General features: G+C 53.7%; 5 protein-coding genes across 5 annotated transcripts; 1 reads left to right on the forward strand and 4 right to left on the reverse strand.

Annotated features, from left to right (window-relative positions):
* Positions 1 to 192: 192 nt before the first annotated feature.
* On the reverse strand, positions 193 to 1,924 carry J4E90_006562 (uncharacterized protein; the record flags this gene model as incomplete). Its single annotated transcript, XM_051436107.1, has 2 exons — positions 193 to 1,887; positions 1,919 to 1,924. 2 exons carry the CDS (start codon positions 1,922 to 1,924, stop codon positions 193 to 195), a joined length of 1,701 nt encoding a protein of 566 aa, XP_051289901.1.
* Positions 1,925 to 2,024: 100 nt separating this feature from the next.
* Positions 2,025 to 4,978, reverse strand: J4E90_006563 (uncharacterized protein; the record flags this gene model as incomplete). The annotated part of the gene is made up of 4 exons (XM_051436108.1): positions 2,025 to 2,267; positions 2,907 to 3,527; positions 3,600 to 4,850; positions 4,904 to 4,978. The coding sequence occupies 4 exons, from the start codon at positions 4,976 to 4,978 to the stop codon at positions 2,025 to 2,027; spliced, it is 2,190 nt and encodes a 729-aa protein (XP_051289902.1).
* A 543-nt stretch (positions 4,979 to 5,521) lies between these two features.
* J4E90_006564 (uncharacterized protein) lies at positions 5,522 to 7,565 on the reverse strand (the record flags this gene model as incomplete). Its single annotated transcript, XM_051436109.1, has 2 exons — positions 5,522 to 6,817; positions 6,876 to 7,565. 2 exons carry the CDS (start codon positions 7,563 to 7,565, stop codon positions 5,522 to 5,524), a joined length of 1,986 nt encoding a protein of 661 aa, XP_051289903.1.
* Positions 7,566 to 7,950: 385 nt separating this feature from the next.
* On the reverse strand, positions 7,951 to 10,762 carry J4E90_006565 (uncharacterized protein; the record flags this gene model as incomplete). Its single annotated transcript, XM_051436110.1, has 3 exons — positions 7,951 to 10,510; positions 10,566 to 10,652; positions 10,701 to 10,762. The coding sequence occupies 3 exons, from the start codon at positions 10,760 to 10,762 to the stop codon at positions 7,951 to 7,953; spliced, it is 2,709 nt and encodes a 902-aa protein (XP_051289904.1).
* Positions 10,763 to 11,176: 414 nt separating this feature from the next.
* J4E90_006566 (uncharacterized protein) lies at positions 11,177 to 12,802 on the forward strand (the record flags this gene model as incomplete). The annotated part of the gene is made up of 3 exons (XM_051436111.1): positions 11,177 to 11,693; positions 11,745 to 12,566; positions 12,624 to 12,802. The coding sequence occupies 3 exons, from the start codon at positions 11,177 to 11,179 to the stop codon at positions 12,800 to 12,802; spliced, it is 1,518 nt and encodes a 505-aa protein (XP_051289905.1).
* Positions 12,803 to 13,514: the final 712 nt, after the last annotated feature.

Raw genomic sequence — 13,514 nt, forward strand, 5'->3', positions numbered from 1 at the left:
AGGCAGGGGTGGCACGGATCAAACGCGTTATCAGGTGGTCTTATCTCCGCACTGTCACTAGTGGAGAATCTGTGGATCTGGTCTACCCCACACGCGACTCCCAGATTTGCTTGTAGCACTAAAGCGAATGCATTACTACTTAGAACAGTTTTCTCACATACCATGGGACGAGATAGCACCCAGAGTGTGCCCTCACTCCACAGCCTTGACCTTACGATCACCCTCATCCCCATGCGCATACGCATAAGCATCAATACTATGTTTCGCAAACGCCCTCGCAGGCAGTCCCTCCGCAAACATGATATCCAACTCCTCATACGTTCTTCCCTTCGTCTCCGGAAGACGGAAAAACGTCCAAACGAAAAAGATCAACGCGCCTCCACCCCAGAAGAAGCCCGTCTTGCCCTTCCAATCACCCGCAGTGGGGTTCAACATATACGGGTTGATAACGTTGGTGAGAATCTGCGCAATGTAGTAGCTGATGCGAGCCAGACATACACTCTTGCTGCGAAGACGCGTGGATGAGACTTCTCCGACAATGGCATAGCAGATGGGTCCGACGGTCATGTAGTACCAGAAGAGCCAGATGATCATCATAGCAGCTTGGGCGTAGTTACCACCGGACGAGTCGCCGGCGCCTACGCTGATGAATCCGACGATGAATAGGATGGCTGCTAGACCACCGAGGCCCCAGAGGTAAAGCTTTCGACGGCCGATGTAGCTCATGAGGACCCAGGAGATTAGTGTGCCGACTGATGCCATGCCGAGACCGCCGACGGACATCTTGAAGGAGATTGAGGTTGAGACGCCTGCTTGAACGAAGAAATACGTGGGTGTGCCGCCCATGACGGAGCCACAGATGGGTTGGGCTGCGAAGACCATGCATGCGATTTCTGTGCGGCGGCGGTCGATGCCCTTGAAGCATTGAAGGTAGGAAGTGTTTTCCTCAAGTGACTTCTCCAATTCATTTGTTCGAACCATCATCGCAACCTTTTGCTTAGCCATATCACGTTGGGAGACAGACCCAAGACGGATAAGCATCTGCTCGGCCAGTTCGAGGTTGCCGGTACGAACGTGGTACCATGGGGACTCGGGTGCCATCCAGAGGATTGCAAAGAGTGGGATAGGCCATGCCCATTGGATGGCAAAGGGTATCCGGTATGCCCATTGTGTGTTGTTGCCTGAGAATGCCGACTGCACTCCAGCGGAGATGAGTTGTCCAAATGCCCAACAAAGGTTGACGTATACGGTGAGGTATCCTCGTAGAGCTAGCGGACACACCTCACTGGCGTAGGCAGGCGCCATTGTCGCAAAGACACCCCAGGGTATACCGCAGAGGAACTGACCGACGAGGAGGACGGGGGCGTTAGGTGCGAAGAAAGAGATGAAGATCAGCGTGCAGATTGAGGCAAGCGATACCAGTAAGACGGGACGGTAACCGAATCGATGAATAAAGTACCCATTCGCAAACGCGCCGATGATAGTGCCCACGCTCACAGCATTGCTGAGTCCGTTCTGCCACGATGCCGTTATCTCGTACGTCCCAGTGCCTTGGTTGAACTCTCCGTATTTGCGCGAGAAGGACGGCTGTGCGAAAAAGGAGCTCATCAAGACGATGTCGTATCCTTCCATGATGATGCAGGTGGATAGCAACACCGACCAGAGCACGGCTTTGGGGTATTTGCGCATGGCTTGCATCAACGTCATCTCGTGCTCCTCGTCGGCAGCCGCTTTGGCCTGGTCGAAGGTAATCTCATGGTGTTCCATGGTCGCGGCCTTTTCGTCCATGTCTGCCATGATGGATCGGATTGGATCGGTGCGTGCACCAGGTATGTAGAAGCAAAAAGAAAACAGCGGACCAAAGAGTCCAGATATAGATCTCAGGAACTGGTGGTTGTGGTGAAGTATGTGGATCTACGGACATGGCCACGGTATATACATAGTCGGTCATCCTGCACCAAGCCGCTCAATCATCCATGCATGGAACATGGCTGCTACCCCAGGTTTTCTCCACCGGAACCCAACTACCCCATGGGGTGCATGTCAGGCTTGGCCTGATCCTGCGAAGGCCAAACTCCGGTGGAGATGTTCCTAGACGCGGCATTTTCCAGGAAGACGCGTGTGGGGCGTGACCACTCTACCGGTAGCGTGGATCCTTCACTAAGGCCCCCGATGGAGAAGCGCCGTGAGGCTCCGGCGTCTATTGTGCCGAAGAATACGAGAACCTGGCCGTTGCCAGTTATGGTACTACCGTGATCGTGGGCTTGCTGGCATGACCGAGGTATTGTGAGGGCGGGTGACACGCTAAGCGGAAGCTGTAGGGAACCTGTTTCCAGGATCTACTCTTCCGATGAGATGAGATGTGGTGAAAGCTTAAGGTCGGGACGTTGCATGATACGGACTGCATGATATTCATATTATCGCTCTTTCGTAAGAAGTCGAAGCAGGTTTATATAAGACCGTTCGATGCCCCATGTGTGACCCGCGTCTTGCGCAGAAGACGGTGAATTGGCGTCTGGACATGATGAAATTCCAGAGCTTTTGGCTAGAATTGAGATCCCTTCTTTCGCAATCCGCACCGGAGCTGCATCATGCTCTAGACTGCCGACATTGGCAATGTATGCGGACATCTTATGCCCCATACGCACATACGTCTGTACTAGCTCATCGTCCAATGGCCGGTCAAGATGGAGGAACGATGGTTCCGGTTCCTCATCTGACTCAGAACCAATGGCTTCAACGGCTTCGGGAAGATGCATGCAGACGCAGAAGGCCCAGAGTATGAGTGTCGCAATATAAATCGCATATGGCTCGAACAGGCTACTACAACTGTACCTGCGGACGTGCCAGAAAAGGGCCCCACAGTGCACCAGACACAGTCTAGCTTTGCAGTGATCTCGAACCACCCATTGTAGGACCTGAATTCGTGCCGTTGCGAATGACTGTCGGTCTTCCGCATCGACTAGCGCGGCTTCGTTGAATGCAGATCCCGATGCGAACCGCTGTATGGCGCTAGTGGGCGCAAGTATGATCAGGCGAGCTAGATGCAGCTGGAGGATAGTGTGGTGCTCGAAGCCCGAGTGGCGTGCGACCTTACTATTCGCAGGCCAATGCAGGACATCCAAGCTATCACAGGCGCTGTTACGCCATTTGATGGAAGATCGCGTTGTCGGCGACCAGTCTTGTTGTATGGGTGGTGGCATATCGCTACGTCGCTGTGGCGTAGATGTTGGTGTCCACGAGTTGAGACGAATGCGATCTCGGGCCACAACATCCCGGGTATGGCGATAGATGGCACTAACAAGTAAGCCCATGCTGAACTCTCCTAGATCGACGGGTAGTCGCTTTTCCACGTAGATCATCTCTAGTGCTTCCATAAAGGTAACACTTGTGAGACGCCTTTGGTTCTGTCCAATTAAGCCTGGTCGGTCCCATACATCCTCGTGACATGGCAACAATACGTCAATATCGTCTAACTGGATGAGGGGCTTGGCCTGAAACTGATACACGAACATCGTATCGAGTGTCTGCTGCAGTTAGCTACGCGTCTTTCTATAACAATAAGAATAAATTACCCAAACCATCATCCCAGTACGAACCATTGCCTCTCTCGACAGCCATTCACGAAAGTCCGGGTTTTGTTCAGGATCAGCCGTCCTCGTCAGATCGTAAGACTTCTTCGTCTGAACAAGTAGACGGAGTGTGTGGCAGCCCTCTACTAGATAGTGTCGTTCTACATGGGCACGTTCTACCAGAATTTTCCTACCCGAATGCAGCATGCAAGCGATATTCAGGATGCCAGCTTGTAGAATCCGTAGATCTGGGCGGGCAACGAACTGGGAACAGCTCGGGCTGTAATCGACGTCATCGTTACCTGCCGAACCTTGCGGGTCTAGTCCATACTTGCTTCGGGTGAGAATAGTACTCAGCAGACCAAATAGAGATTCGCTTGTTTGGGAATTCTGCGATAGCCGTGAGTACTTTGAGCCGATAACAAAAACGGCGATTAGCAGGAGCCAGCTCCTAGAAGCATCTTGGGCGAAGGAAGACGGCCGCAGGAAGGGGAAGACTGGGTGGAAATGGTCAAAGTACTGGCGAACAGAGATTACGACTTGCTCATATGTGGGAAAGTTCGAAGCGCTCAAATCGACTGGGCTATCGCGGCTTTCAGCAGCAATGCCTTCCAGCAGAGATTGATAGGCTGCTGGTGGACATAATTTGTCTTCGTCAGAGGTATCAAGCGATGCAGAAGCATCATTATCTTCCGCATCTTGCAAGTCGATGGTTTCTTCTGAGCAAATCGAGTGTTGCGATCTGCCACCGAACGGGGCTCTGGCACCTGCCCCATCGACGTAGTATCTGTTTTCCGACGTCGATGTAGATATTACGGAGGCAGTATCCTTTGATTGCTGGTCTGTATCAGGTATGGTCCTATTTGGATCTGATGAGTGTGATGTTGTGGTGATCGCAGGTATTGAGGGTGTTGTTGGCGCGATGGAACAAGTCCATTGCTCCACGGTGCCATTAGCTTGGCCTCCGAAGTTTGCGAGTAGCGCATCCAGGTCAATGGGGCCTGAGTATTGGGGCGATAACCAGTTCACGTCTGACAGACTCAGTCCAGGCATGTCGAATGGGTCAGAAGCGAGCAAGTTGTTGTCGACGTTGCTATTCCACGCCCATGCATTGACAGAGGACTGTCCTATTGCATCGTTGAAGTCCGCTGTTCTGAACTCGCCATTGCTGTCTCGATTGACATTGTTCGGATGCAGATTCCCAGTACTGAAGGCGTCTGTGGACTCATCCGCGCCAGCATCCGCCGTTCTGCCTCGCGCGCTACGGAGTGCCGGATACTGGCAGCTATAGCCACGTTGCAAGCACCTGGAACATTTTGGACCGCGCGAACATTTGACGCGATCTGAAGCGCATCGAAAGCACGCGCGCGATGCGGGAAGCTGAGTCGTAACGTCGCTGTGGTCATTGTGCGCTGCGATGTGACGGGTGAGGACATCACGGCGTGAGAAAGACTTGTGGCAGGAAGGGCAGGGGTACGGCCGTTCGCGCGTGTGGATCCTCATGTGTCGTACGAGGTGCTCTTGCTTCCCGAAGCCGCGACCGCATATTGAACACACTGCATTCGACCGTTCCTGTGCTCCGGGAGATGTCATCGTCTGGAAAGGTCGAAGCAGGTATCGTGCGGAGAGAGCGTCAATATATGCCCAGGCAGCTCGAACTCGAGGTCAGACAAAGGACAAGGCATCCCAGTCATTATGGTCACCCAGCCAAGATGCATGCGGGGGCAGGAGCGATGGGATCTAGTGGCAGGCGGAGGATTCATGGATGGCGTGCCTCATAACTGGGAAGTAACCACGAGCTTGGAAGGGTGGGGCTCGCACGGGCTGCAAACATCAAGGTCACCTTCGGCATGGCAACGATTACTCAACGAAGAAGAGGATGCGCGCTGGAGTCAAGTAAGCCCTAAATAGAGGACTAGATTGTTCATTCAGAGTCTGTCGACATCATCCTATACGCGCTCGAACACCGGCATAACCTCCAACGGACTCTCAACCTCAACATCCTTCCCACCATCCCACGTCTCCCCACCCCAAAAGCTCTTCCACTTCTTGCCGCCCTCCAATGGCGGAAGATAAACCTTCGTCTTCGTCTGGCCCTTCGCCAGCACCGGACAGATCAAATACTTGTCTCCGTACATATACTGCTCTTCCACCTCCCAAGACCTGCTATCCTGCGGGAACTCATAGAACAGCGCCCTCATAACCGGCGAGCCCTTCTGATGCGCCTCCTCCATAAGCTTCCTCGTGTACTCACGTAGATCCTCGCGGATACCCATGTACTTCTTGCAGATCTCGTAGACAGCGGGGCCGTACGACCAGACTTCGTTGTCTGCGCCACTGCGGCAGGATGGGCTGTCTGCGGTCTTGGGTTGGCGTGGCTCGCGGTCGCCGTGTAGGCGCATGACAGGGCAAAAGGTGCCCCATTGGAACCAGCGGACGAAGAGTTCGCGGAACGCTTCGTCGTCGGGATTGCCGCCGTGGAAACCTCCTATGTCGGTTGTCCACCAGGGTAGACCCGAGAGACCCATGTTGAGGCCTGCGGCGAGTTGGTTACGGAATGTGCCCCAGGAGGAGGAGATGTCGCCGCTCCATACGAGAGCGCCGTAGCGTTGGCTGCCGGCCCATGCGCAGCGGACTAGGTTGACGATGTTCTTTTGGCCTTCTGCCTCCATGCCTTCGTAGAATGCGCGCGAGTATTCTCGGGGATAGATGTTGCCGATTTGTACGTTGGGGCCGAGGTGGTAGCGGTAGTTGTCGAAGTCGTAGTGTCGGTACTCTGGCTCTGCTTCATCCAGCCAGAATACTTTAATGCCTTTCTTGTAGTAGTTCTGCTTCGCTTTGTTCCACACGTAGTCCCGCGCAGCAGGGTTCGTTGAATCAAAATGAATCGTTTGGCCTTGGAACGTCATGGCCGTTCGTACACCACGCTCAGTCCGGATGAGCAGACCCTTCTCGACCATTTCCTCGTAGTTTTCTGATCGACGGTCTACAGTTGGCCAGATAGATATCATGAGCTCGATCTTCAGCTCTTCGAGTTCTTTGACCATGGCATCGGGATCGGGCCAATACTTTGGATCGAACTTCCAGTCTCCTTGCATGGTCCAGTGGAAGAAGTCGATTACAATGAGATCAATAGGGAGATTCCTTTTTCGGTACTCGCGTGCGACTTGAAGAAGTTCTTCTTGGGTCTGGTAGCGCAGCTTGCATTGCCAGAAGCCTAGACCGTATTCTGGCATCATTGGTACCTGAAATAACATGTTTTTAGCTTTTTACTCACCTCATGGCGTGAACATTGGGACTTACCTTCCCAGTGGCATCGGCATACGACTCGACAATCTGCGCTGGTGTATCGCCAGCTACAACCCAGTAATCCAAGACTTTGGTCGACAGCGCCTCGAAACTCATGATGTTCTTGCCAAACACCACATTGCCAATCGACGGGTTATTCCACAAGAAGCCATACCCAAGCGATGAGACCGCAAAGGGTACGCTGGCCTGGGAGTTCCGGTGCGCAAGTTCCAGTTGCGTGCCCTTGATATCAAGGTAAGGTTGCTGATACTGTCCCATTCCATAGATCTTCTCCTTGGGATCCAGACTCTCGAATCGAGCGGTAAGCTTGTAGTCGCCTCCATGAATAGGATAAAATTCCCGGGCTTCGACTTCCAGCGCGCTGCATTTGGGGTCGACAATATCGCGGCGGTTACGGGCGTATTCTTCCAAGAGAACTTTACCGCTGGTGTTTGAGATCGTGATCTTGCCTCGCTTGCTGATGGTGGCTTTGACGAGGCCATTGGTCAGGGTTGCTGACTCGTCGCTGTTGGCAATTTCGATGTTGGCAGAAACCTTGGGTTGTGGAAGGAGCGCCCAGTCTTCCTGTGGCATGGTGGGCATCTTGGTGGAACGAACGCGGACTGCGTTCTTGCCCCAGGGCTCGATCCATAGCTGCTCGGCATCGTATGTGAAAACAAGGCGGTTATCCTTCGATGTGAACATGATGTAGTTATCGGAGTAGCCGTGCAAAGCTTACGGATACGTGTAGCTGCCCCAGACATGGAGGGGCATAGACACGTCTTTTACATTGTAGCAGCTCCACGTACGCTTACCGATGCTACGGGTACTCGCGATTGGGAAACCCGCCGTTTGCATTTCCCCGGTGGCGCGTTTCGTGAGTGAAGTCATACAACCTCCCAAGTGTGTGGAGAGGGGCTTCTCCATCGGAGTCTCCACCGGGATACGCGCCGCGTGCTAGTCCTGGACACGTCGATCTGGCGGGGTTGGCCTTGGCATGGGGAACGCCTCATTAATGAACAACGGCATGTGCATGGATTCCTACACTATGCCGACAGCTCCACCTATCGTACTGAATCGTAGTCTGATTTTACTTCCGCCAATAGGTCTGGACAAACTCATGTGCCCAGTCAATGACCCCCGCCTTCCAATCACCCAATGATTCCTCGACGAGCCCTTCCCATTCTCTCGCTGCCTCGTCTTCACCCTTGGCACCACCAACACCCTTTCCTAGCCACATACGCTCTTGAACCTTTCTTACGCTACCTTCCCTCTCTACCTTGATATCGGGGATGTTGGCTCCTTGCATGAGAGCAAAAAGGTTGAGTATGAGGTTCGAGGACTTGCGCAAGGTAGACCATGCTGTGTAGGAGTACTCTTTGAAGACAAGATAGTTTGGGTGCTGCACTCCGCCCATGCCTTCAATCATCTCGCGACAAAGCTTCATAGCTGGTGCAAAAGGCTTTGGGTCTCTTCCCAGAATGTATCCAAAGTCTACGTGGAAGAAGGCACCCGATGGGGCAAGCAGGAGGTTGTCGAGATGGCGATCGCCAACACCTAGAAGGTAGGTTATTACACAGTAGCCAGCGCAGGACTTGATGTAAGTGTCCATTGCCTCCTTCCGAACGCCGAGTGGTGCGCTATCGTCAGGGTTATTAGCGCGCAGGTAGGCCAGTAGGGAGCCCTTGTGCTTCTGGCACGCTGCTGCAATGCTCATCGAAGGCACGAACTGGAAGGCGCCAGCGGAGGTGGAAGTAGCGAGAATACGGTAGGGTGTTAGCTTGAGATCCAGATTCTCTTTGCGAAGAAGTCGATCCATCAATGTGATGATTTGAATGACGAGTTGATCCTGCCGTAGGTCATCGCCAGTCTTGAATATGATTGGATATGGATTCGACGTTGTGGTCTTGAAGGATAGCACCATAGGTAGCAAAGATGATTTTAGAACATTGCAGTCTTCCGTTGATATCCCGGTGATGTACACAGATGGATCGAGGGGCAGAGGAAGTGGGTCGAAATTGGTGAGTTCGTTCTTCGGGTCAGCAATCGCCTTCTTGAGACGGGCAAGCTTGGTAGGCCGATCCCCTCCACCGAAGCGCACATCTTTCGATATTTTGGCCAAGATGGTGAGCAGCTCGCCCTGACGCTGGAAGGTCTTGCGGGTTTCGACACCTTCAGGCGTCTTCTCCAGCTCGACCATGAAGTCGTATTCGACCTTGGCGAAGAGTTCACGATGTTCTGGCTCCTGGTCGGTGCTGAAGTCGCTGATCTCCACCATGAGATACCAATGTAGGAAGTTGCCCAATGTGAAGCTGTTGGCTGCGCGAGTAACCAGAAAACGCGCTAGCGACGAATCATCACCTTCGCCTGGTGCTTCATACTTGAGTGCTTGCACCAGTTGTAGAAGGTAGAGCTGGAGCTCTTCGTCGTCGGCTTTCTTCAAGCGCTCGACAGCGTAGCTTCGTACTACGGGGTGGTCGAAGTGGGGTCCAAGGAGTTCGAGCGCGTCGTCGACATCTATTTCTGCCCACTTATCGAGCAAGGGTGCAGCTTGCCGGGCTTCTCGCGGGTTCTTCCAGTTCACGCACTTGACGAACTTGGTCAAGGCCCGCTTGTCGCGTAGCAAGAAGTATCTGAACTTCCAAATATCGTCTCGTTCGTGTGATGTGATCTCCTCGAGCGGCCCCTTAGAGAGCAGCAGGTTGAGCTTATCTCGAACGTGTACGTTGGGCTTGCGGTCGCGGTCGAGTGAATCGGTCTGCTGGCTGCGCATCAACTCGCGATGCTTGTCTTCGGCAGGGTTCACTCGTCGGCCGACTTCAGGGTCGTAGATCTTGATGAGCCGTCCTGCATCCGCATCGCCGTATCCAATACCGTCGATGTCGATACCTGGTCCAAATGACACTTCGGGTGGAGGACGCAGCCTCACATCGGCTTCGGCTGGCAATCGCAAGTCTGATACGGGGGGCGGTGGGTATTCGACGTCGGAGAAGACGATGGCGTGGTCGAAACGGGGCAGTTCGATGTCGAGATAGAAGAGTTCCTGGTCTTCGCCGTCTGCAGAGCCGTTCGTTCCGTTCGTCTTGCTCTGGCGGTTCAAAGCCGCAGCCTCGGCCTTGAGCGCTTCCTTCCGTATTTGCATCATCTTCTTGTATACCAGTCCGTCGAGCCAGTTGTTGGTCGGCAGATCGCCCATCTCCTGCTTCTTCAGCAAGCCTTCTAGTCTCTCCATCTCGGCGACCTGCTCATCCACGGTATCTTCAACGACCTGCGCCTTTCTACTCTTACGCGCCGGCGGTATTACCCACGGAGTTGTAGTGTTGGTCAGGCCATCTGCTGCCTTGAAGCGGTGTATCCGACAGCGTTGTCTGCCCTTGTGGAGCGTGTTGTCGTTGTCGAAGAGAGGTATGGTTGTGCCACCAAAGGGCACGGCATGGAGACTCGAGTCGGTGTCTTCGGCGGGCGATAGGTCCCATATCGTGATGGCTATCTGGGCGGAGGCGGGGAGGTTCGCATACGTCACGGGGAGCTGCAGCCATTCGTTCCAGATGCGCGCGTTCTTGAAGGACTTGTAGGCGGTTTGGACGGGCACGGTGAGGGGCTTGCTATCCGCCCATATCTGCGCAGTAACATACAGCTCAAAGTTTGGGCTAGGCACTTGTCAGTACTCCTCACTCCTCTCTCACCAGGTGAGAGGCGACCCACTTGATATTCGAAGCTCGGTGCCTAAGGTCCGGCCTCTTCAACAACACCGAGTACGGGATGGGCTTCTGGTTCCCATCAAGACGATCTCTGCATTACTCAGCACGACTTCAGTAATACTACAGCGAGGATGCCTACATTCTAACATGGACCGCCAACTCGGTCAGGTCGAGAGACGTCGCAAAGTTGAAGGCTTCCATCGTGCGCGGTGGGGAAGCTGGATGCTACGGCATGCCATGGGTGTGAGGCATGTGCAAGTCTTATCGCCTACCAGCACATGACAGGTTTCGAGGGTGCTAGCGGGAACGCCCGTTCATCGCATCGTCTGGCGGGGTGAAGGAGAGACACTTGCACTGCGCACTGGATGAAGCCATGCGGGTCAGAAGCTCCACAAGCCGACGCGCATGCAGGGGTCCGCGAATGGAAAGAGCCCTTTCGCGTGCTGCACGGCTTGGCTGACGAGCGCGGTCGCACTTGCCTCTAGCAAGTCGCGCTAGCCTCTGCACATTCGGCAACCGCGTCCCAGGCACAGGACATCGCCCGCATCACCACCACCATTGCCCTGCCATACCCCTCCAACGCTCCCTTACTCGCTTTCACTTTCACGACGCGGCATGGCGCGTCTCAACACACACCTCTCGGCTACCCCCCAGACACGCGCTTCCACCGTCGACTCTCTTTATCGCGACCCCTCTGTGGCGCCCCGGAACGATAGCAATGCGCGCACCACGTCTTATTCCGTTCTCAGCCCAACGCGCTCAACGAACTCGGACAAAGAGAATGAACAGCCTGAGACACGCGCAAACACGCCGCGACGAGGCAAGGCTGGTGGCATGCGCAGCGCGTCGGTGCGTATGCCGACCCCCGACTCGGGCTCAACAACTGGCAACGGCAGTAAGAGGAGGAGGACGGACAACTACGCAATGGCTCAGCCGCAAATCTACGATGATGGAAACGACGAACATGAGGAGGAGGAGGAGGAAGAGGACATGCACGAAGTGGAAACGCCCTCGCAGCCCCCACCAGAGTCAGATGAGGAAGGCGACCAGAAGTACTACAACCCAAACCAGAACCCCGAGCAGCGAAGGAGACTGCGGGCAAACATGCGCGATAATCATCGTATGCTGGAAGGTGAGTCGAGCAATTTGGTCCACGTCGCATGCACATCACTGACCACAGCAGATAATCGCGATGACTATGTTAAATCACGCGACAGCGGACTGCTTGATGCTATCAAGACACAAAACAGCTTGTTCGGCAAAGTGCGACAAACGGCTGACGCTACCGTTGACTCCCGCTTCCTCGTCAGCGCCAGCGACCTAGCAGGCAAGAAGCTCAACAACAGCTTAGGCAACTCTGGTGTAGGCATCGATCTGGATCAATTCGTTTCAAAATGCATATACTTTATGAAATCCGGCGGTCACATCGCAGGCGAGGAAGACGCACCCGCACTAGCCGTAGGCGATGACGACGAGGAAGATCCAGATGGGCTCGACTGGGCATTACTAGGTCGGCGAGCATGCTTCCCGCGCAACAGGCGACCGCCAACATCAAGTTTTTTGCTCGGCCCACTCTCAGTCCAGAGGCGCGTTCGTGTAACTCAAAAGAAAGCTCGATCGCAACGGCAACCTCTTGGTCCAGCAACTCGCCCCCAGGAGATTCAAACCGGTGACATTCAGCAAAATGAGAGCAACAACTTGACGACTTTGGTTAGAGGTATCAGGTCACGCTTGGAACAGCATATCACAGTCTCACAAACGTTGGTTCAAGAAGAAATCGACGCAATCCCAGATGATGAGTATACTGCCGACGCTCCAATCGCTGCCCTTAGACGCCACAGAATCGCCATGACCAACGAAGACGAACCCGCAGTTAATCTGCTTGATTTCGCAATTAACCCTCACGACTTTGGGCAGACGGTTGAGAACCTTTTCTACATCAGTTTCCTGGTAAAGGAAGGAAATGCCAAGATAGTCAAAGACGCACATGGACTTCCGCTACTTTGTAAGTCTGCGAGTTTAATGGAGTCGTACATATACTAACTACTACCAGTACCTGCAGCACCCAGTGGCGTCTCAGAACACCGAGAGAGAGACGTACAAAAACACCAGGCCGTGTTCAGCCTCGACTTCCCCTCTTGGCGGATGTTCATCGAAGCATATGATATCACAACACCGCTGATACCTCAACGCCAAGTAGAAGAGGCAACAGTTGGCGCCAACGGCTGGTACAACGGCTGAGCTGTCGTCGCCCGGTTTTCCTGACATCCGTTTCGCTTCTACGTTACGATTTCAACATGCGCGCTTCCCACATACTCGCCCAAGAGGGCGACGTCTTGGTGTTTTTAACTGTTCACAACGTGTCTGCACGACACACCTTTCCTAAGCGGCGTTCAATCGAGTCAGACACGATGGACGATGCTGGGCGGTATTTGTACCGTACCTTTTTTGGTTTTCACATCTCCTTTGGCTTTGCCGACATCTCTTTTTACGCTTTAGTTCTAGCACCTGATACCCCAAGATTTTTATTCGGATCTTCTAGAGGCATCTTTATGTAGTCGGAATGAAACCTTCGCGATTTCTAAAGGGAAGACCCCGAGAAACTCTGTCGCTGTGTTTACCCGTACAGCCTGATTGACCATGTCATGATAAGAGCGGAGAGGTGGCTCCGAAATCCGGTGGTTCCTTCGGGGGCATGTTACCCCAAACCCATCCATATTGATACTGATCTTCATTCATGCATGCCAATTTTCGTCCTCCTGCAGCAGTCTTCGTCCTTATTCGGAAGGAACTTACGGCCATAAGATATCTCTATCCTCATACGGTGGATACGGTGTTTGCCGTTTTCGATTGCTTCCGCGCCCTCCCGGACTCTTGTCTTGGTACTGTGATGGAGTGACGATGTGCTTCCCAGTTGCAAGGTGTTGAGTAAGATAATGGCCTTGTGACTGTC

The sequence above is a fragment of the Alternaria incomplexa genome (genome assembly GCF_024043165.1).
Source record: "Alternaria incomplexa strain BMP 0042 chromosome Unknown scaffold_9, whole genome shotgun sequence".
NCBI lineage: Eukaryota > Fungi > Ascomycota > Dothideomycetes > Pleosporales > Pleosporaceae > Alternaria > Alternaria incomplexa.